At 54.1% G+C, this 21,647-nt stretch overlaps 1 protein-coding gene across 2 annotated transcripts; it reads right to left on the reverse strand.

Moving 5' to 3' along the window:
* Positions 1 to 11,432: 11,432 nt before the first annotated feature.
* Positions 11,433 to 21,639, reverse strand: LOC116952625 (ubiquitin carboxyl-terminal hydrolase 36-like). Of its 2 annotated transcripts, none has more exons than XM_032972169.2 (11): positions 20,236 to 21,639; positions 16,652 to 16,849; positions 16,395 to 16,505; positions 16,151 to 16,253; positions 15,870 to 15,943; positions 14,816 to 14,887; positions 14,387 to 14,450; positions 13,888 to 13,996; positions 13,177 to 13,320; positions 12,607 to 12,707; positions 11,433 to 12,311 (listed from the first exon to the last, which is right to left on the reverse strand). In XM_032972169.2, exons 1-11 carry the CDS (start codon positions 20,369 to 20,371, stop codon positions 12,194 to 12,196), a joined length of 1,230 nt encoding a protein of 409 aa, XP_032828060.2. In that variant the 5' UTR covers positions 20,372 to 21,639; the 3' UTR covers positions 11,433 to 12,193. The 2 variants fall into 2 exon arrangements, with proteins under 2 accessions (XP_032828060.2, XP_032828062.2); XM_032972171.2 differs by having other exon boundaries at positions 11,434 to 12,311; positions 16,652 to 16,712; positions 20,236 to 20,307.
* Positions 21,640 to 21,647: the final 8 nt, after the last annotated feature.

Here is a 21,647-nt window from a genome sequence, read left to right on the forward strand (position 1 = left end):
TCAACTTCATTCAGTGAGTGCAAACAATGACAAACACACACAAAGGGAGAGATGTGAGAAGCACCTTAAATCGTGGCAAACAACCCCCAAAAGAAATACAAAGCCACATGCATCGGGCGTAAAGTCAGAATTTCACTCACGCCTATGGCCCTAAAGCAATCCTGCCACACACACATTCCACCGATTCCATGTCTGCACCAGCACATCTGCTCCACTGAACGTCAGCTGGGAGGCCAGCACTCGAGCTTGAGCTGGATCTCCGCTCCTGACCGCTGCCTCCGGTCTCCACAAGACACCGCTCTATGCGTTGCCTCTGGCTACTGCGGGTACCCAGTCTGTTTATGAAATCTGTTGAGTTACAGGTGAGTGGAGAAGATGCGGCGGTAATGGGACCAGGATTAGTTTCAACACCCCACCCAATAAACAATGTATTTTGTAATCGAGTGCTGTCCAAAATGACGTTTTCTGACATGTAGAGATGCATATCTAAGAGTAATATTTAAGCTACAGGTGACGTAGATTGGATTAAAATAATGAACAATATGGAAGATCCCATAGTTTGATAAGCTGCTGTTTGTGTTTAGTTTGTTATGCTTCCCCTGCAACCTCCGATTAGCACGGTTGGCGAAAAAAGTTCAACGTACACACTTGCGCTGATTCTGAGCGATGCTCATTATCATCGGTAATAATAATGGAGGGGGTGTCCATTTGGAGGACGTCACCTGCTCATGATTATTAATGAGGGGGGCTGCTCGAGTTTGAGTGACGTCACCTGCTCATGATTATTAATGACGGGGGCTGCTCAACGCGGAGTGACGTCACGCGCGGGACACATTCTTGGCTCCTTATATTAGCAATGATGGTGTTCACACAGGGAACCAGGTACTCATTGTAGGCTGAGTCGACCTAGGGGATGCCCAGAACCGGTTAAAATATTCTGAACCCCCCGCCCCACATGGACCCTTATCCCCACCTATTTTGAGTGCCCCGGTGGCTATGAGATGTTAACTACCTCGCCGGGTATGCAGGAGGTCGTGGATTCGATCCCGACCCTGACGCCTTCTATATATATGGAGTTTGCGTGTCTCTCTCCCCATGGTCGCGTAGTTTTTTTTTTTCCGGGTCCTCCGGTTGTCCCCTTCACATTTAGAAACATGCGTTTAGAGTATTTGGTTGCTATAAATTGTCCACATAATAATCAATTTCGTTGAGCTATCAACTGTGGCCAGGTCGCTTCTGAAAAAGAGCTATGAAGCTCAGCCAGGCCTTACCTGGCAACATAAAAAAAATAGTTTAGTTTTAGTTTCATTCTGATGATGGAGCAGGCGGAGTAAAATTAACCAATGTGGCCACTGGAGGGCGGAGTCGCGTCCACTCAGCCTGGGGTCAAACGAGATCCAAGATAAAGATCCCCCGTATAGCCTGTAAGAGACTGTAGGGGCAAGTGCTGTTAGCGAGCACCTATGAAGGCCGGCACGGCACACAAGGGAGTGGGGTGGCCAACACCACGCCCGGCCGCTTTTGTCTCCCCAGTGGCGATGTTTACACGCCGCACCAAGTGTTCATTTGAGGTTGAGTCAACCTAGGGGAGGCCCGGGACCGGTTCAGATAATCGCCGCCTGGTGTTGGTGGCCGTGATCGGGACTCGTGGTCGGGTCACCGGGTTCGTAGTGCAGCGTAGCGCTAACCGCTGCACCACCCTCCCCACACACGACAGACGCCACCTCTCTCTCTCTGGCCAGCACCCACGAGTGTGAAGCAAAAGTCGGGGGTGCATCTTACAATCCGGTATGCGTGCGTGTGTGTGGGGAGACAAAGGCGGCCGGGCGGTGGTGCTGACCAACCCACCTCCCCGTGTGCAGTTTCGAGACTTCATTAGGTGCAACTCGCTAACAGCACTTTCCCCAACAGCCTGTTACAGGCTACACGGGCGAGCTTTGTCTTTGTAGAGCGGTGGAGCAGTGGTTAGCGCGCTGCCTCTACGAACCCGGCCAACCGAGTTCGATTCCCGCTCACGACCACCAACACCAGGTGACGATTATCTAAACCGGTATTGGGTCTCCCCAAGGTCGACTCAGCCTCAAATGAATTTCCGGCGCGGTGTGCAGTGAACATCGCCGCTGCGGAGACAAAGGCGGCCGGGCGTGGTTGTTGACCACCCGCCCCCTCGTGTGCCCTGCCGGCCTTTATAGGTGCTGCTTGCTCGCTCTAACAGCACTTGCCCCAACAGTCTGTTACAGGCTGCACGGGGGATCTTTGTCTTGTTACCAGATTTGCGCTTCTTACTTTCCGGCGCGTCTCATGGGTTTCGGGGAATGTGGCCGTGATTTCTGTGCCTCTGTAGATTCACAAAACTCAAGAGGGATGAGGGAGATCATCAGGGAGAGTGCCGCCGCGCGTTGCAGTCGGCTCCTGCCATCGTCTCTCCACTGCTGGATGAAGGCATCGTCCACCAGTCGCCCTCGCTCACGGTCCATCGCTCCCACCGTCCGTCCATCTCTTGCACGTGAACTCATTCATCGCTTTGTCTCCACAGGGGTCGTCCTTTACGAGCTTACGGTATTGTTTTAGGTTTGGGGTGTAATGTACTGGAGCGTGGTGTAAAGTGAATATTGTGTGTGGAGTGTGTCGTGCAGTGCAGTATACAGTGTAGTGGTGTGTATAGTGTAGTGTCTGTAGTTTGTGGTTTATAGTGTAGTGTCTGTAAGTGTGGTGTATAGTGTGCAATAACGTGGATAGTACAGTCTGTGTCATATATAGTGTAGTGTGAAGTGTCAAGTATAGTTTGAATAGTGTTTTGTACAGTGTATATTGTGTACTGTGTGGTTTATGTGGTGTAGCGTATAGTGTGTATAATAAAGTCAATTTGATGAATAGTGTAGTGTGGTGTCAAGTGTAGCGTATGTGGTGAGATGTATTGTGTAGTGTGTGGCGAAAAACACATTTCCTAGGGGTTGAGCCATACTTCATCACGCTGGTGAGTGCAGGTTGGTAGCAGGATCGGTTCAGCTATCACTAGCCAGTGATGCTCCCCATAGCTGGCAATTAAATTGAGATTGTAGGCTTAATAGACTCTATCATGGAGCTCTTGTGGTATTGTAGCCACACACTGTTGGACATTGTATATTTACGCGCAGAATTAATGCATTCAAATATAGTGGTTGTAATTGAGCTATTTAGTCCATGGGCCAGAGCAGTAATTGGTACTGTGATGCCGCCGCCACGGAGCCGATCGGCGGGTGGCCCACCTGCGATCTCGCCGCCCCGAGCGGCGAGGCCGACATTGCTCCACCCCACCACCTCCCCACCCCCCCCCCCCACCGGAACACACACGCACGCACTCCCCCCACCATTAGAGCGCGTGGGGAGACACTCTGGCCGACAGGTTTTCACCCAGAAGCCCTCGTAAAGGGATAATCTTCACGGTTTCCTGCAGCCAGGGAATTGGACGGTCTCCCCCGACGCTAACACCCACCGCGGCGCCGTGACTTTGGTTGTAATTACATGGTCACGACGGGGCTGCCGAGCCACCGCGGGTAGACAGCACACACAACACACACGGGTCAGCAGGCAGGTAGGAGGGCAGAGCCACGAGCGGCGGGAAAGCAGGGTCGTCCTCTGGCTGGAGGGCCGCTGAGCAGGTAAATTTAGATGCGGACGTCGCTGAAAGCAACGGCCCGGGGGATGCTGGGATACAGATGGGCCTACCGATTGGCGGGTGATCCCAGCGAGCTGATTGGCCCGCGAGTCGGCACCAGGTAGCCCCTTTGATGTAGAAAGAATAAAGCGGGTCAGGGCGAAGGAAAAAGGTTCTCTGGCTACTCGAGTCAACCCCAGGCCCGTCAACTCCCGAGTCCAGCCGCGCGAACGTCCGTGGGACGTATCGACGCGCCGCAAAGACCAGACGGCAGTGACGACGAACCGTGAGTAAGAGAGAGAGAGAGGGAGTTGGGACTTAGCTTAGCAAAACCGGAGAGGGTAAAGGGGAGAAGGACAGGTAGAGTGTAGTGCTGACTATCGAGAGATAGATTGGTCCTGCCCCGCTGATCCCGACTGACTCGGTTAAATAAGGGCTCGCCGACGCGGTGGAATAAATCGTCGGCGGTTACATAACGGACTGGTGTGGTTTTTGCGGAAGTGTGGGTGCGCTTGCTGTCGCGGTGGTCGTTACATAACAGACTGGTGTGGTGGTTTTTGCGAGGGTGTGGAAAGAGAGTGGAAGCGTGGGTGCGCTTGCTGTTCTCGGTGGTCGCCGCGTGTGTGGAGCGGCGCCGCGTGGAGTGTGTGCGCTACAAACCGTCGGCTGCGGACTCCCGCGTTGCGAGCGGATACCCGTCTCGCACGCATGCCCATCGCATAGCCCTTTAAACCCGTTTAATCCAATCCCCCAATCGTCGGAGTGAGCACGAACGACGTCGCTTACCCTCCGACCTCTAACCCCCCGGTTACCCGCGTGTGATTGGGGCGTGGGACTGCGCGGGCGGGGAGCGTCGCGTTTGGGTGCCGGCGAAGCGCTAGCGGGCCCCAGGGTGGTCGAGTGTGATGCCTTACCGGTCGGAAACCCGGACTCGGGGGGGAACAGCACACGGGGGGGAACAGGAGCGCGACGACCTTTCCCCGCCCGGGGAGGAGTGCGGCGGCGGCAGCTCCCACACTAGTGGAGAGTCCGGGAGCGTCGGGACTTCGCGGACAGGGTCGCAGGCAGGGGAGATCCCGGGGGCCGGCGACCCTAACATTATGGCGTCAGAAGCGGTACGAACCCCCGCGTTACCCCACGCGAAAATAAGGCATATATTCACTGGCCGGGGTACACCTTCGTGGAGAGCATTTGCCCGCAACGTCCTAGGGGCTAAGGAAATTAATGGGTGGACGGACGCGCAGACGCTACGTCAACTTAATATGAATCTGGATGGGCGGGCAGCCGATTTTGTGGAAGCCCTACCCGCAAGCGCGCAGACACAGCTAGAGGAGCTGATGCGCCGACTTGATCTGCGCTTCGGTACGCGCGATGAGGAGGAGGCAAAAGCGGCCTTAGAGGCACGCCGTCGCCAACCCGGCGAGGACCTGCGCGATTATGCCGAGGATGTGCGTGAGCTAACAAAGATTGCACGCCCGAGGTACACCACGGAAGCGATTGAGGAGCTGGCCGCAGAGAAAATCCAGCGATACTTAACGCGCACGGCGTGGTGGCAGCCAGACGTGAACTGTACGCGCCTCCCCTTTGATGCCCTTGTCGAGCGCGCGCGCAAATGTGAAAGAATTTCTAGCGAACGCGCACAGCTCCGAGGACTGGGACGGGAGCGCACCATCGCAAGTCTGTCCACCGAGGAGGAAGAGGAGGAACAGGAGCTCGCCAGGATGGTAGGGGGTCGGGAAAGGGGGCCTCCGGTATCCCGCGAGACCACCCCGGGATGGGTAGCGGGGATACAGGCGGGCATCGGGGGGATCGACAACAAAGTAACCCAAGTGGACAACAACGTAACCCAAGTACGGGCACATGTGACTACGCTGCAGACTACGGTAGAGACGATTCAGACCGAGTTGGGAGGGCTAGCTGGGTGGGTAGCCCGACTAGAAGCAGAGTCTGGGCAGCGGCGCACGGGGGGGAGAGGGAGCGGGCAGGGTGCCCACTATGGAGCCGCCACCCCCCCCTGGGCGTGTTATATGTGCGGCCGTCAGGGGCATCTCATGAGAGACTGCCCACAGATCGCCCGCGCTAGATATACCGAAGGGTTAAACGCCAACGCCCCCTAGAGAGTGGACCACCTAGGGGTGCAATCACCGAGGTCCTGAAACAAAACGACGATAATAATAATGGTAAGCAAGTGACATTCACACAGGTCACGGCCACAACACCCAAGGATGCGGTGAGGACGGGCGACTGGCTACGGGAGCTGGTGGCAGGAATCACGGGGGCCACGTCACTGGTGGAAGGACAGGTGAACGGGCAGCGCACCCGGATCCTACTGGACACGGGGGCCGTAGCCTCACTCGTGAGCGCCGCGCACTGCAGCGTGCTCGGGGTTGACGTGAGCCGCCTGCCGGCCCCGGATTGCGCGCTGCACACAGCGAGCGGAGCCGGGATGGGGTTGCTAGGAAGGATCTCCCTCGAGGTCCGTCTCGGAAACCAGGTGTGCACTCAGGAGTTCTACGTCTCGAGTGTGCTGTGCCACGAGTGTATCGCAGGTACCGACCTCCTGGAAAAGCTGGGGCTCAACGTGCAGCCCCGACAGCGGTGCGCCACCGTGGAAGGCAGCGGGGAACGGATTCCATTCCTGGGACGGGAGCCGAATCGCCCCCGCTTCACACCTGTGGCCGCCACCCTGACGACGGCCGTCACCATCGGGCCGCTCGCCGAGATGCTGGTGCCTGTGGCGACACCCTCCACCGACCCCGCGCACCGACCATCGGGGGAGGTAATGCTAACTCCTCACCCGGAGTTGGCAAAACGATACGGGGTTGTGGGGTCAGCCACGTTGGTAAACGCCGATGGGGGCCGATTGTTCATGTGTGTGTTTAACCCCCACGGCACCCCAGCAATACTACGACGGCGCACCACAGTAGCCACCGTGCACCCCCTACACGCGCGCCACTCCAGCGACTCGGTATTCGCACTCTGGGCGGAGGATCCCGGTCGCCCCGAGGACCAACAAGACCTGGCCTGGCGAGTCGGCCCGACTCCCCACGCCGAGGTCGCCCCCCTTCTTGACGCGGTACACGTACCTTGGGCAGATTTACCCAAGGGAGAGGCCGATCAGCTACGCGGGTTACTGCGGGAGTACGCCGACGTGTTCAGCGAACACGATTCAGACGTGGGTCGCACAGATCTCGTTAAGCACCAAATCGACACCGGGGCCGCCCGACCCATAAAACTCCCCGCGTACCGCGTGGGCGCACCCGAACGCGCCCAGATCAAAGAGGCGGTCAGGGACATGCTCCGCGATAACATAATTCAGCCCTTGGCGAGCCCCTGGTCTGCCCCGGTGGTGCTAGTAACAAAAAAGGACGGATCAACCCGGTTTTGCATCGATTACCGCAAACTAAACGCAGTCACCCTCGGCGACGCCTTTCCCATACCGCGCATCGACGACACCTTTGACAGCCTCGCCGGAGCGCGGTATTTTTCCACCCTCGATCTCGCGTCCGGGTACTGGCAGGTGGAGATGACGGAGGAGGATCGGCCAAAAACCGCATTCACCACCCCGATGGGACTATTCGAGTTTCGAGTACTCCCGTTCGGGCTCACCAACGCGCCCGCGACGTTTCAGCGGCTGATGGAGTTGGTGATGCGGGGCTTGCAGTGGGAGCAATGCCTGATTTACCTGGATGATGTGATCGTGTTCAGTAGATCTGTCTGAGCACTGGTCCAGGTTACGGGAGGTGTTCCAGCGACTGCGAGCGGCTCATCTCAAGCTCAAGCCGCGTAAGTGTTACATCGCACAGCGCGAGGTGGGGTACCTCGGACATCGCGTCAGCGAGGCGGGGGTGCGCACCGATCCGGACAAGGTACGCGCCGTAGTGTATTGGCCACAGCCAAGAAACCTGTCGGAGATAAGGTCATTCTTGGGGCTCGCCACCTATTACCGTCGATTTGTAAAGGGATTCAGCAAGATTGCACGCCCCCTCACCCAACTCACTTCCCCCAAGAACCCCTATCAGTGGACGGAGGCCTGCCAGACGGCCTTCACCACCCTCAAAGACCACCTCACACACACCCCCACACTGGCTTTCCCCGATTTTACCACCGACTTTATTTTGGACACCGACGCCTGCAGCAGCGGGCTGGGTGCGGTGTTGTCGCAGGTGCAGGAAGGGGTGGAACGGGTGATTGCGTACGCCAGCCGGACCCTGAGCGGGGCCGAGCTGAACTACTGTGTGACCCGTCAGGAATTGTACGCTGTGATCTTCGCGTGTAAACAGTTTCGGCCGTATTTATACGGCAGGAAATGTCGAGTGCGCACGGACCATTATGCTCTGCAGTTCCTCCTCACCTTCAAGGAACCGCGGGGGCAGATGGCCCAATGGCTGGCGCAGCTGCAGGAGTACAACCTGCAGATCGAATACCGGGCGGGGCGGACGCATGCAAACGCGGACGCATTATCACGGCGACCCGCGGTGTGTGCCGAGACGAGGGCGGAGGAGGCCTGCCCGTGCTTCACGGGGGGACGTTGCCGACAGGCAACGGACCCCCGGGAACCCGCTGAACCTAACCCCCCCCCGGCGAGAGAGAGTGCGGTATGCGCCACAGAGACCCCCACAGGTGGAGGCGCGGACCCAGTCGGCCGCCCGGCGAGCGCAGGGCCCACGACTCGGGACCCAGCGGACCACCCCGCCCCGATCGGACGGATCCAGGAGGACGTCGGCTGTGCCTTCCCGGGCCTGAGCGACGAGCAGCTGAGGCAGACCCAGCAGCGGGATCCGGATCTGGCGGCGGTGGAAGCGGCCCAGGGGGAGGGGAAAAGCACCCTACCAGGGCCCTGGAGCGGTTTGTATGCCCGGTTGTGTGTGCAGAACGGGGTGGTACGGGAGTTAACCGAGGCCGGCCAGCCGGGGTGCATCTGTGTTCCCGCCCAGGTGCGACCCCAGCTGCTACGGCTGGTACACGACCACCCGCTCGGGGGCCATGACGGGGAACGGCGCACTCGGGAGACTCTGCGTCGCCAGTATCTCTGGCCCAAATTGACGCAAGATGTGGCCGCCTGGGTACAGGGCTGCCGCGCTTGTCAGCAGTGCGGGCCGAAACCGGCACGATACCAAGTACCCCTAAGGCCGTTCCGCGTCAGTCGGACTAACCAGCTGGTCGGCATCGATCTCCAGGGGCCGTTCCCACGATCCCACCGGGGCAACCGCTATATCCTCGTAGCGGTGGAATACTTCACCCGCTACCCCGTGGCGGTGGCCATCCCCGATAAAACGGCCCTGGTAGTAGCCCGGGCGTTCGTGGAGCACTATGTACTTAAGCACGGGATCCCGGAGCGAGTCCTTACCGACCAGGGTAGCGAGTTCGAGGCCGAGTTGTTTCAGGCGCTGTGCCGGGAGTTCGGAATCCAGAAAGACCGAACCACGGCGTACCACCCCCAGGCGAACGGTATGGTTGAACGTATGAATCAGACTCTGGCCGGAAAGCTCAAGCGTATGGCGGCCGCAAACCAACGGGATTGGGACAAACACCTCCCCTACGCCCTGTTCGCCTACGCCACCACGGTGCACACATCGACGGGACAAACCCCGTTCCTAATGATGTTTGGTCGTGAGTCTCGTCTACCCGCAGACTTGCTGTTCGGCATTCCTCCACCCCAAACGGAGGAAGGGAGTCGCCCCGTGGAACATCTGATGGAGACCCTACGAGGGGTCCGGGACCGGGCCTACCCGCAAGGGGAGGCCGCGCATCAGCGACAGGAACAGAGCACCCGACCCCGCGTGGAGCCCCCCCTTTTCTTGACAGGCACCAAGGTGTGGCTACACACCCCTCGCGTCGGGGCCGGACAGGTGGGGAAGCTGACCACCTACTGGCGGGGACCCTGGACCGTGGTACGGCAGATCTCTCCCTGGATGGTATTAATCCAGGGTGGAGAGAGGGGCCGAGAAACGGTGGTTAACGTCCGCCGCTTAAAACCATGGAGGGCAGCCCCGGCGGGGGAGAACCTCGCTGCCCGAGTACCGCGAAATCCCGGTGCCCCTGCGCCACCCGTGCTCGGGGGCCTCGCGCACTACATGGGCCCCGCCGGGCCCCCAGCCCCGAGGCGTCCCGGCCCCGCCAGAGGACGGCGGGGACGTCGCCCCTTAAACCCCGCTGCTGCAGAGTTTGTCCCCCAGCCTCCAGGTGCCGAGGGACCGGAGGAGCCACTGGAGTGGAGAAGGAGACCGCTGCAGGAAACCCCGAGGACGGAGCCACCTCCCCCGAGGCCAGCCACGAGATCCGGGCGGATCCCCCGGACCCCGCAGCGCTACCTCGTGGGCGCGGCCCAGGCGAGGTGCTCCAGTCAACCCGGGACGGGGACTGGCACCTCGGGGGGCTATGTGATGCCGCCGCCACGGAGCCGATCGGCGGGTGGCCCACCTGCGATCTCGCCGCCCCGAGCGGCGAGGCCAACATTGCTCCACCCCACCACCTCCCCACCCCCCCCCACCGGAACACACACGCACGCACTCCCCCCACCATTAGAGCGCGTGGGGAGACACCCTGGCCGACAGGTTTTCACCCAGAAGCCCTCGTAAAGGGATAATCTTCACGGTTTCCTGCAGCCAGGGAATTGGACGGTCTCCCCCGACGCTAACACCCACCGCGGCGCCGTGACTTTGGTTGTAATTACATGGTCACGACGGGGCTGCCGAGCCACCGCGGGTAGACAGCACACACAACACACACGGGTCAGCAGGCAGGTAGGAGGGCAGAGCCACGAGCGGCGGGAAAGCAGGGTCGCCCTCTGGCTGGAGGGCCGCTGAGCAGGTAAATTTAGATGCGGACGTCGCTGAAAGCAACGGCCCGGGGGATGCTGGGATACAGATGGGCCTACCGATTGGCGGGTGATCCCAGCGAGCTGATTGGCCCGCGAGTCGGCACCAGGTAGCCCCTTTGATGTAGAAAGAATAAAGCGGGTCAGGGCGAAGGAAAAAGGTTCTCTGGCTACTCGAGTCAACCCCCAGGCCCGTCAACTCCCGAGTCCAGCCGCGCGAACGTCCGTGGGACGTATCGAGGCGCCGCGAGGACCAGACGGCAGTGATGACGAACCGTGAGTAAGAGAGAGAGAGAGGGAGTTGGGACTTAGCTTAAGAGCAAAACCGGAGAGGGTAAAGGGGAGAAGGACAGGTAGAGTGTAGTGCCGACTATCGAGAGATAGATTGGTCCTGCCCCGCTGATCCCGACTGACTCGGTTAAATAAGGGCTCGCCGACGCGGTGGAATAAATCGTCGGCGGTTACATAACGGACTGGTGTGGTTTTTGCGGAAGCGTGGGTGCGCTTGCTGTCGCGGTGGTCGTTACATAACAGACTGGTGTGGTGGTTTTTGCGAGGGTGTGGAAAGAGAGTGGAAGCGTGGGTGCGCTTGCTGTTCTCGGTGGTCGCCGCGTGTGTGGAGCGGCGCCGCGTGGAGTGTGTGCGCTACAAACCGTCGGCTGCGGACTCCCGCGTTGCGAGCGGATACCCGTCTCGTGCGCATGCCCATCGCATAGCCCTTTAAACCCGTTTAATCCAATCCCCCCAATCGTCGGAGTGAGCACGAACGACGTCGCTTACCCTCCGACCTTTAACCCCCCGGTTACCCGCGTGTGATTGGGGCGTGGGACTGCGCGGGCGGGGAGCGTCGCGTTTGGGTGCCGGCGAAGCGCTAGCGGGCCCCAGGGCGGTCGAGTGTGATGCCTCACCGGTCGGAAACCCGGACTCGGGGGGGAACAGCACACGGGGGGGAACAGGAGCGCGACGACCTTTCCCCGCCCGGGGAGGAGTGCGGCGGCGGCAGCTCCCACACTAGTGGAGAGTCCGGGAGCGTCGGGACTTCGCGGACAGGGTCGCAGGCAGGGGAGATCCCGGGGGCCGGCGACCCTAACAGTACAACGTAAGGTAGTATGTTTAGTCGCACCATCGGATAAATACGCCTAATGAGTGTGTTACTTGATAACCCGCACCTCCGATCACCCGACTAGGCTACATACGATGCTAAAGAAATTCAACATACATACAACACCACTTATTTCACATGTTTCTCAAACAATTCATTGTTTTTGCCCCCATATTGCAACCACTGAAGTGATGCCATCTCGTGGATTAAGTGGGTATTGAACTTCTGAACTGCATGGCAAAACAGCCATCAAAATTCACGACTTTTTTAAACACAGAAATAATGCAGTAGCCATTTCATAGGTTCACGTTGCTGTTTGGATGTCCCTTGGCTATTAGATCTGGACATGGCCTTACCAACTACATACAGAATCATACCCAAGAATAATAAATTGATTCAAACTTTTTTTTTTAAAGTACGTATTCTTGTATTCACAAAACTATACAATGTACACATTTACAATGGTAATAATCTTCTCTGTGGGTGTGGTGCTGGTGCTGCTGGGCTGTGTTGTGTCAGCGGTATTCATCAGGACCCGGTGAGCATTGCCCTTGCAGTGGTGGCAGCGGCGGTGGCAGGGGGCAGCGGCGCGTGCCGATGATTAGCTTGACCACGGCCCTTGTGGTATCATCCATCAGTGATGACGGTTGATCGCCGGGGTCAGGGATCGTCGCTGCCGCCTCTTTTGATGCCATTTCCCATGGCCGTCGTTGATTTGACTGCACACGGGTATGGCCTTCATCTCTGGGGACCTGCACACAGCACATGGAACGACCGCTAGATGAGTTTCATTGGCCCAAAGCGCAACCTGGTGAACTTCCCGTGAGTTCAACAGAGATGGAGCCTTAACAGCAAAGGTGGAAGGCAACCTCCCCAACTTAGGTAAAAATTATAATGATAACGGCGTGGCTCTGAAATTTATTGCTCATGCCACTGCTGGCAGAAAATCCTCGAGGAGACAAACTCTGGATGGTATTTGGTCTACTCTTCCACATTGACCACACTTGTTGTGGGCATACCCACAAATACAACTCGTGGGTTACTCACCTGACGTAGAAGAGGATGTATGCCTGTTTCTCCATGACCACCGTGGTGTCGACCGGCGTCACCAAGTCGTCGTCCATCCGGAACCATCTCCCATCGCGGATCTGTATCCAAAAAAACATCGAAGATTAATTACGACGATTATCCAATTGCACCTGAACTCCCCATATATTCGTAAAATGACACATCAGGAACAGAGGTGACCCTCTTATTCCATCCATTATTGTGTCGTCCCATAAGTTGAGTAATCGAACCGATAATCCATAAAATAATTTATTACATTTGAAAGTTCAAATCCTGGTTGAGACTTCACTTGGTCCATCATCTATCCAGGGTCAATAAAGTGACTACACATTTTTCGTGAAGTGATCAGTGGTTGTTCTATGCACACGCTCTCCCTCGGTCACGGGGAATTTTCACCACTGGCTCAGGCCGATAAATGGGAGATGAGCACCGCCTCACGGCTAATAGGAGCAGGAATTGTCTTGATGTTTTTTCACTGAATCGAATTATTTAAAGGATCTACGCGTACGGATGATTGGTGTGTGTTTGTGTGATAATGCAGTGCATCACCTTGTTGTAACAGTAGTAATGTCCCTCTGTGCTGCATTTCCCAGAGTGCACAAGGACCGAGTATAACCTGTACACCATAGGGTCTGCGTCTTCCTGCTGCGACATCAATGGCCGCACGTCCAGGTGCTGTAGGTACGGGCAATCCTGCAGTGGTGAGGGAAGAGAAGAATTGATGCAGTGTCGAGTTTAGTTTTTTATTCTCATTTTTGTTCTGCTATTTTTTTTACTTCACCAGGTAATGCTGACTAAGCTATATAGCTCTTTTTTAGGAGCGATCTAGCCACAAATGATAGCTCAATAAAGTGGCTTATCACGTGAATAGTTATAGCAGGCAAATACTCTAGCAGCAACCGGAGGACCCGGAGAAAATTCCACGTGACCACAGGGAGAACATGCAAACTCCAAATATACAGGCATTAGGATCGGGATCGAACCCACGAACCTCCTGTATACTGGGGGAGGTAGTTAACATTTAGCTACCATAGCGTCCAGTTTAGGTAGATTAACAAGGTCGGAGCTCGAGAGACCGTGAAAAGTCACATTTGCACGAGTGATCTGGGTTACTACCGTGGCAAAAGAAATAATGCGAAATAATTCACAGAAATTACTCAAAAAGGAAGTAGCTCAAAAACAAGCAATGAAAAAATTGAGCAAATACGGCAACATTTTTGAAGAAATAAAAAAAAACATGTATATTAACCAAAACATTACCCGATTGATCTTGTTTCCAAACAGATCAAATCGCTTGATGGATAGGGCCAAGACATTTGGGAGATGGTGAAGGCTCATCCTCTTCGTGGCCTTCACCTTGCAACAGCACCTGCGCACCAAAAAGCATAAGCGTCAGTATAATCAGAATCAGAAAGGGTTTTATTCGCCATGAAAGTTCACACAGACACGGAATTTACTTTGGCAGGATGGTGCATACATTCATCATATAGAAATCTAAAATCTTAAATAAGTGGTAAACAAGTCTTACTATAATAAGGGTTCAAAGTCTAACACCAAGGGGCTAAAGTATATACAATTGAATAAATATAGAATATAAAATAGCTATAAGATGCAATCTTAAAATAAATAAAAAATACAAATAGGGTAACATAGTTAAGGACCGAGATGCTCGCGTAAGCACACAGTGCAAAACTGTACAAATATGTTGGCCATACAAAGTAGACAGACTCGCGTAACACTGACGTCGTGCCATGCTCACCTTTGGCAAGTGTATTCATCCAGTGTCTCTGCCTTGGTGAAATCTGAAAAAGCAGCCAGCAGGTCTGGGGAATTCCGTGAAAAAGAACGACGTGAAGGCAAACGAGTGCTTGAAATGAACACTGGAAACAACTTTTACAGTGAGTCCTTATGTTGTACTGGCTGTGGTGTGACATAAGAGGACAGTGTCTTAAGGTGACAGGAATTAAAGACGTGCTCCCAATTTTCAGATTCATCCGATGTACAGCATTCCAGACGATCAGCAAACTGAATGTGTTTGAGTGACAGTACTAGTGTAATGTACATGATCTGAAAAAGATCAAAAAGTGTTGCTTAAGAATGAGAAAATAATAAACCCCAACTTTTAAATCCAAAACTCGTCACGAGTAAAGGTACCATTTAAGTAAATCGAGACCTCCTCGTTTCTTACGTTGATGTGAAGACTGATGTCCAGGCAGTTTTCGAATCTGTCCGAGGTGCAGGAACACTGCGTGCACTCCAACTGTGAAACACAAGTAAACCCACGAGCACACATTCACACGTGCAATTAGAGGTTAGCATTCTGATTAGAAGACTCGAATAAAATAAAGTTCCCTAGTCAAACTCACAATCATTCCCCAGGCATCACCCACTCAGATACAACCACATGTGATATTGACTCACATTATAAGTAATTTCCTGCTCAAATGGGCATTGAGATAGTGCGCATCTGCTCTTTATAAACCTGAGGCAGTGGTAGAATGTCCTCACTCCTCATTCATATGGCAAGGGGGAGTCTGTTAATAGGACAACCACTGTTGACTTCCCCACAACGTGGTACTCAATTTAGTGACCCCGGATTGATGATGTGGCGAGTCAACCCCCAATCTGAATTTAAGCTTCTAACCTTCCAATTGTGAGCTGCTGGCTCTCCCACTGAGCCACGTGGTAATTTCAAGTTAAATGCTGCAAAAATAATTACGTGCATGCATGCAAGTTGATGTTAAGCTTTAATACTTGTGTTTGTATCTCATCAAATGGGTTGTTGTGTCTGTGTGCGTGTGCATTTTCCTATTGTGCGGGGAGTGGAAATTTAGTGGTTAGCGGCACTGCACTTCAAACCCAGCGAACTGAGTTCGATCCTCGCTCACGGCCAAAATGTTTTTAAACATCTGAACCTTGGCTTCTCCCAGGTCGATTCAGCCTCAAATGAGTATCTGCTGCATTGTGTTACTTCAGCACTGGTGCTAGCCACCAGAAGGTGGCCGGGCATGGTGCTAGCCACACCACCTTGTCATGTGCCATGTTGGCCTACATATGTACTTGCTAATAGCAATTGCTCCAGCATTCTGTTAAGGCTTGAGGGGGATTTCTGTATTTGTGTGTTTTTGCTGTGTACGTGCGTAAGAGAGTGTAGAGTTGATCTGCACTGTGCAGCATGCGTCGTCACACTCGGTGCGATCGCTACTTGCAGAGATGATGTTGCACATGGAGCTGGCATCTACCTGTCGATCTCAGCTGCCCTGTGAAGATGTGGTGAACCACCGAGGTCTTCTCCACATGTTCTTCTGGCCTGCACCTGGAAATGAATGACATCACACATACGGTAACTTACAGATGCATCATCTTTATCAAGTGTGCACATGGGAGAGTTACTCCTTTTTGTTTTAACCCCTATGTTTTACCTCGCAGCCAAACACTTATTTAAAGATTATTCTGCAAACTTTGTTGTCAATTTTTGGTAACACAGATTGGAAACCAGTGGCCTAGGACGTGCACTACTTACTTGTGGTGGTTGATTGGGCAGGAGAGGTGGAGAGCTTCTACGATGTAGCAGAAGAACTCATGCACGTCCTCCTGTTTGCCAAACTGCAGGTGTTTGGCGATCCCTGTGGGTAAATGGATGGAGGTCATAAGCGGTTTGGACACAAGGTTACGAGGAAAAAGTTTAAAGAATGCCCCACTCTGCCACCCAATGAATAGGTTCACAATTGAGTGTGCACAATTGTGTTGTATTGGACGGAACTCACGTTTGAGGTTTTGGACGATTTCCAAGGGCTTGATGACCTTGCCCTTGGAGCTGAATGTTGCAATGGTGTGCCTCTCCAGTATGCACATTATACAAAATCCATTCTCTGTACCTGTGAAGTGAAGCAGAGGTGGCACATGCTGTCAGAACAACACCAATCACACAGCTCAGCTGTAGGTGCAGCACACAGCCAGGAAATCTTCACAAAACACAATTATTTTCAGGTCTTTGTTATTTCAAAGTGTTTTGGGAACTCACTTCTTCCTGAATGGTGTCTGGAGATCAGGTATTTTGCCAGGGGTGCTGTGTAAGTAAGGCACTGCAGGGTGGCATTAAGGAAACAGGTGTTCCCCATGTTGTCAAGGCCAGCACCCTCGCATACATTCCACCGCCATGTGAGGCTCAAGTTTTCCCCCGATTCCGGCGCAAGTCGTGGAGCTCCATTATTGTTCTTATCTGCGCACAAAACACATACGGACTTTTCTGTTAACACTCGAGGCACTCCGGAGACTGGCTCGAAAGTTGTGTGGTAAAGCCATAATTTGTGATATCATTGTTTTGTGCGGTGCTCTTAATTAACCCTTTCACAACCATGTATTTTTCAACTCTAGGTGACCCTGCAGTGAGCTGTTTTTTTACGTAATTTTCTGTAAACGTGGTAAGGGTAACAATATTCAACGGATAGGGCAAGAACCTGGTCCTTGTCCGATATTTTCATTTTTTATATGTTTCCACTAAATGAAGGATTATGGAAGGGCTGCAATGTATCCCGTAATTCACGTTGATTTTCATCCATAAATGGATCCTCATGCCTTCGTGTCACTTTTGCCAACCCGATGAAACATAAGTATATAACAACGTACATTGTGCAAAAATGTGACAAACAAACTTTCATCTGAAACTCAACCCTACTACAGAGTAAGCCCATGAGATTGCAGTTTCTCTACAATGACGTGTTTTTGTTGACAGTGCCAAATGGCCGAAACGTCAATTACCCAGCAGTGAAGTTATAATATCTAAGAGTTAACACTTTTTCTGGGATAAAGTAATGTTAAAAGAACTTGGAAAAAGAGACCATGAGAGGGAATTCCAAAGTCAAGCTAGTGGTCACAGAGTCACTTTGGTACAAGCTTACCTTCCACAGCAATCTTATCTGGCACAGGACAGGCAGCTAGCTTCTGGGAGGTAGGCCTGATGATGGCAGGCGCTGTGGATGGAATGGTACCCTTGTGTCTAAGATCCTGCGTGCCCCCGAGAGCGGAATGCTGGCAGCCCCTCCGTCTGGCAGCTTGGCCACCCCGGCGTCTTCGTCTGCTCCCTTGACCGGCTGCCTGGCCGAACCCGCGATTTTCTGCCTGGCCTTCCCTGCAACCAGCAGCCTGACCACTCCCGCAACCTGGACTGTCCCGGTCGCTTGTAGCTTGGCAGCACTTGCGTTCGGCAGCCTTATTGCTGGCAGCACGAACATCTTGGTGGCTTGCCACTGGGTTTGCTTTATCCCCTTCAGCTGGGCTCAGCTCCCGATCTACCGCTGCGCTTGGCCCATGGTCTGCCTCCCGGTTTGAACGGCTGTCCGCTATTGGGTTGGGCCCATGGTGACCTATCTGACTTGCCTCTTGGCTAGGCACCGGGCTCGTCTCAAGTCTAACCACCAGACTCATCTCATTGCTATGCACTGAGCTGCTCTCACAGCTAGCCTCAGGGATAGCCACCAGGCTCGCCGCATAGCTGTGACAAGACTCATCTCATGGCTAGCCACGAAGCTAATCTCACAGTTCCATACTAGGTCCACCTTGCGGCTTGCCTCCGGGCTCATCTCATGATTGTCTACCAGGCTTGCCTCATGACTTGCCACCTCGGTCTTCTCATGGCTAGCCACCTGGCTCATCTCACGATTATCCACTCGGTCCAACTCACGGCTTGCCTCCGTGCCCATCTCATGGCTAGCCACCAAGCTAATATTACAGATTTCTACCGTGCTCGCCTCAAGACTTGCCATCTCTGTCCATTCTTGGCTAGCCACCAGGCTCATCTCACGGTTATCCACTGCATCCACCTCGCGGCTTGCCTCCGCGCCCATCTCATGGTTAGCCTCCGATTTTGCCTCAAGACTTGCCACCTCGGTCTCCTCATGGCTAGCCACCTGGGCCATCTCATGATTATCTAGCAGGCTTGCCTCAAGACTTGCCACCTCCGTCTCCTCATGGCTAGCCACTGGGCTCGCCTCATGACTTTTCACAGAGCTCGGAACACAGCTGCCTGGCTCATAAACCTCATCATCTGAAACACTGCGTAAGCAACAGAAGATGTTCTTGAGATGCTTAACGAAGCCCTTTTTCCTGGCCTTCGACATTGTGGTGATGTGGTTGTAAAGAATAAAAAAGCGTCCAAAAATGTGTCCTTCTCAAGATGATGATGGCTGACTTTGATTTGTTGAAAAACTTGCAAACATAAAACCCATGTAGCAAAGACAGAATACGTCTGACCCTCACGCTGCCAGATTAGCAACTAAGTTTGTGGGGGGGATGTGACATCACAGTGATGTAACAGTGCACTGGAGTCACGTGGCATCCCATGTGTTCGTGATGATGTAATGGTGACATCACAGTGATGTAACAGTGCACTGAGGTCACATGGTGCCCCGTGGGAATGTGATTTCTACCTGCCTGTGCAACAAGCACCCTCAATCAATTTTGATGTATCTGTAACTGAACGAATGTTAATGATTAACGTTTTTTTAAAAGTAATTTATCTCAAGCTAACTTTCGTTTCAGGAAATGTATTTTAGTTTATATTGATTTATGAGTGTGCCCTTTTCCATTCTTTGTCTCACGATGTTGCATTACATTGAGATGATTGTTGTACTTTATGTTCTTGCATTTGTCATTTTGGTGAATCAAGTTACTCTTGCAAATGACACCATCCTTGTCTCTAAGCAAAATAAAATTGAAACCGTCTTCAAATCGGTTCACTTAACGTAATAATCCCCGCAGCACTGGTGTAACAGCGTCGTCTACATTTGACTATGCAGCCACTCCCTCTCCTCTCCTGGCTTAACAGAACTCCCAACTACCATTTGACCCATTTTTTATCGATTACATCTCATTCCTGTGTTCAATTGCCCCAGCGTCGCACGCTGTCCGCCGATGACGCCGCACGTCACAGCCACGAGCTGTAGGGGCGGGCCTCTGTCCACTCAGTGGTGCTGGTTAACGGTGGCATTCAGCATCGTGAGTCTCATCTCGGCAGTTCTCCGTTGTGGTGCCACCACCTCCCGATGTCATATAGCCTCTGAAATTTCTTCATTCACGAGGATTGTGATTCACCGCACAGAAACGGTACAGGCGGCCTTTTTTGTTGTTACAAGATTAGGGGAACGGCCATCGTTGGTAAGGAGCCCCCTGAACCCAAGAAGCCCTCGTAACGAGGCACGAATGGCCATGTTTGTACCGAGGAGAATGTCGTACGGCAACAGGCACGGCCATCTCGGGTAGGGCAGTTCAACGGGCCGCAGCGCCAAGGGAACTAGGTAGAGCCATCTTGGTAAAGGAACGCGAGACCCAGGCGTGGATTGGCGGGAATCGCCATCTTGAGTGATGGGACGGTTTCCGTACCAGACAAAAACCGGTCATGTGGGCCTCCCCTAGGTCGACTCAGCCTCAAACGAGCACCTGGTGTGGTGTGTAAAAACACCACCACTGGGGAGACAAAGGCGGTCGGGCGCGGTTTGACTCCTCCGACTCGTGCGCCGTGTCGGCCTTCTTTGGTGCTCGCTAACAGCACTTGCCCCAAGGCGACGAGGGGTATAGTTTATATTTGTGTATTTATCTTTGTGGACTCACCTAGCCCCACCATGCAGCTCGCCACGCGCTCCCTTTGCGTCCCCGTGTCCCGTAGTGGACACCACAGTGTCACCCCCCTCCACTCGCCCTCCCACGGCCAGCCTCCACCCCTCCGTGTCGTCCATCTCGCCTCCATCCATGCTGCGCTCGTCCACCATCAGTGGACAATCCCGGAGGCGGCGGCTCTGCGGGCATGGGGCCGCCACTGACCGCCAGCACCACCACCACCATCCTCATGGACAGCAACAACAACCGCCGCCATTCGCCACTAAGTGGCGGTGACGTGACCACAACGCTTGTGCCAGGCTAGGTGCACCTTGAGGCCACGTGAAGTGTCGAACGCCCGCTGGCAGGAGGTCACGGGGCAGACCCAAGTGCCACGGGTCGACTGACTGAGATGACTGGCTGATGCACCACCTGTGCCCTCTACTGTGCCAACCTGCTGTGCTTTAGCCACCCGGCGCTCCGCTCGTTGTTGTGAGCGTCGCTCCTCCGCCCTCCGTTGTTGTTAGAGGGCGACTGCCTCCAACTGCCCAGTAGCGTCCTTCACGAGCCTCCTCCACAGAGGCCGATCCCGACACCGCTGGTACCAGTCATCGGCACAACAACAACACCACCAACGGTGTCCGTCTCCCGGACATCTGAGTGCGACGATGGGTCTCAGTGCAGCCCCCAATCCTGCACCGGCTCCCCCCCCGCAGGGCCTTTAAAACCACCACGCATCAGCAGCTGCATGAGCAGCTGCAACACCTTCATCACCATCAAGCGCAGCAGCAGCTGTCTTGGAGCACTGCGAGACTTGGGCTGCAGCCGGTAGTGAGGCAGGGCAAGGAGAACCGCAACAGCAGCAGCGGCGTCAACAACAGCAGCAGCAACAACATTAACCAAGCCGCTCGTTCTCTAACACCGCGTGCGGCATGCAGGGCCGGCGCAGCAGAAGCAGCGGCTGCAAGAAGCGTCCACGAGGCCGCGGACTCCTCGGACGTTGAGGGTTAAAGTTGGATCGATCAATCGATCCGTGGATCGAGTAATAATGTGATTGATTGGCTAAAAGCAGCAAGATCGGCTATGACACGAGCGTCTGCGCAGGATGATAATAATTTGCTATAATTTTATATTTTCTGAATAAAAATCAGCTATCCGAATTTAAATATATTATGTAAAGCTTTATACAATGTTTGCACGGCACGATTTCGATTGTGTTACATCTAAAATATCCGTTTTGTATTTCACCACGGAACGACCCATAGCGTAGATTAGTTTCATGACGTCTCCCCATAAGCCATTGCGCGGGACTCTAACATTGTGCTGTTCTTATACATTTTCGATTTTAAAATCCGCTTTTCATCGACAAAGATGATTATGAAGCTCTTTAGAATGTTTTCATCTTCCGTGTATTGGCTGTGTTTTAT

Source organism: Petromyzon marinus, chromosome 47, assembly GCF_048934315.1.
Source record: "Petromyzon marinus isolate PM22_M1 ecotype Great Lakes invasive population chromosome 47, UKy_Petmar_22M1.pri1.0, whole genome shotgun sequence".
In the NCBI taxonomy this organism is placed as follows: Eukaryota; Metazoa; Chordata; class Hyperoartia; order Petromyzontiformes; family Petromyzontidae; genus Petromyzon; species Petromyzon marinus.

Coding starts and splice junctions, on each gene's coding strand:
- LOC116952625 (XM_032972169.2), bottom strand. CDS start 20,371: ATGGAGGCGAGATGGACGACACGGAGGGGTGGAGGCTGGCCGTGGGAG. Junction 13,321..13,887: donor TTGGAAACAAGATCAATCGG/GTAATGTTTTGG, acceptor TCACCACTGCAG/GATTGCCCGTACCTACAGCA. Junction 12,312..12,606: donor TACATCCTCTTCTACGTCAG/GTGAGTAACCCA, acceptor TGCTGTGTGCAG/GTCCCCAGAGATGAAGGCCA.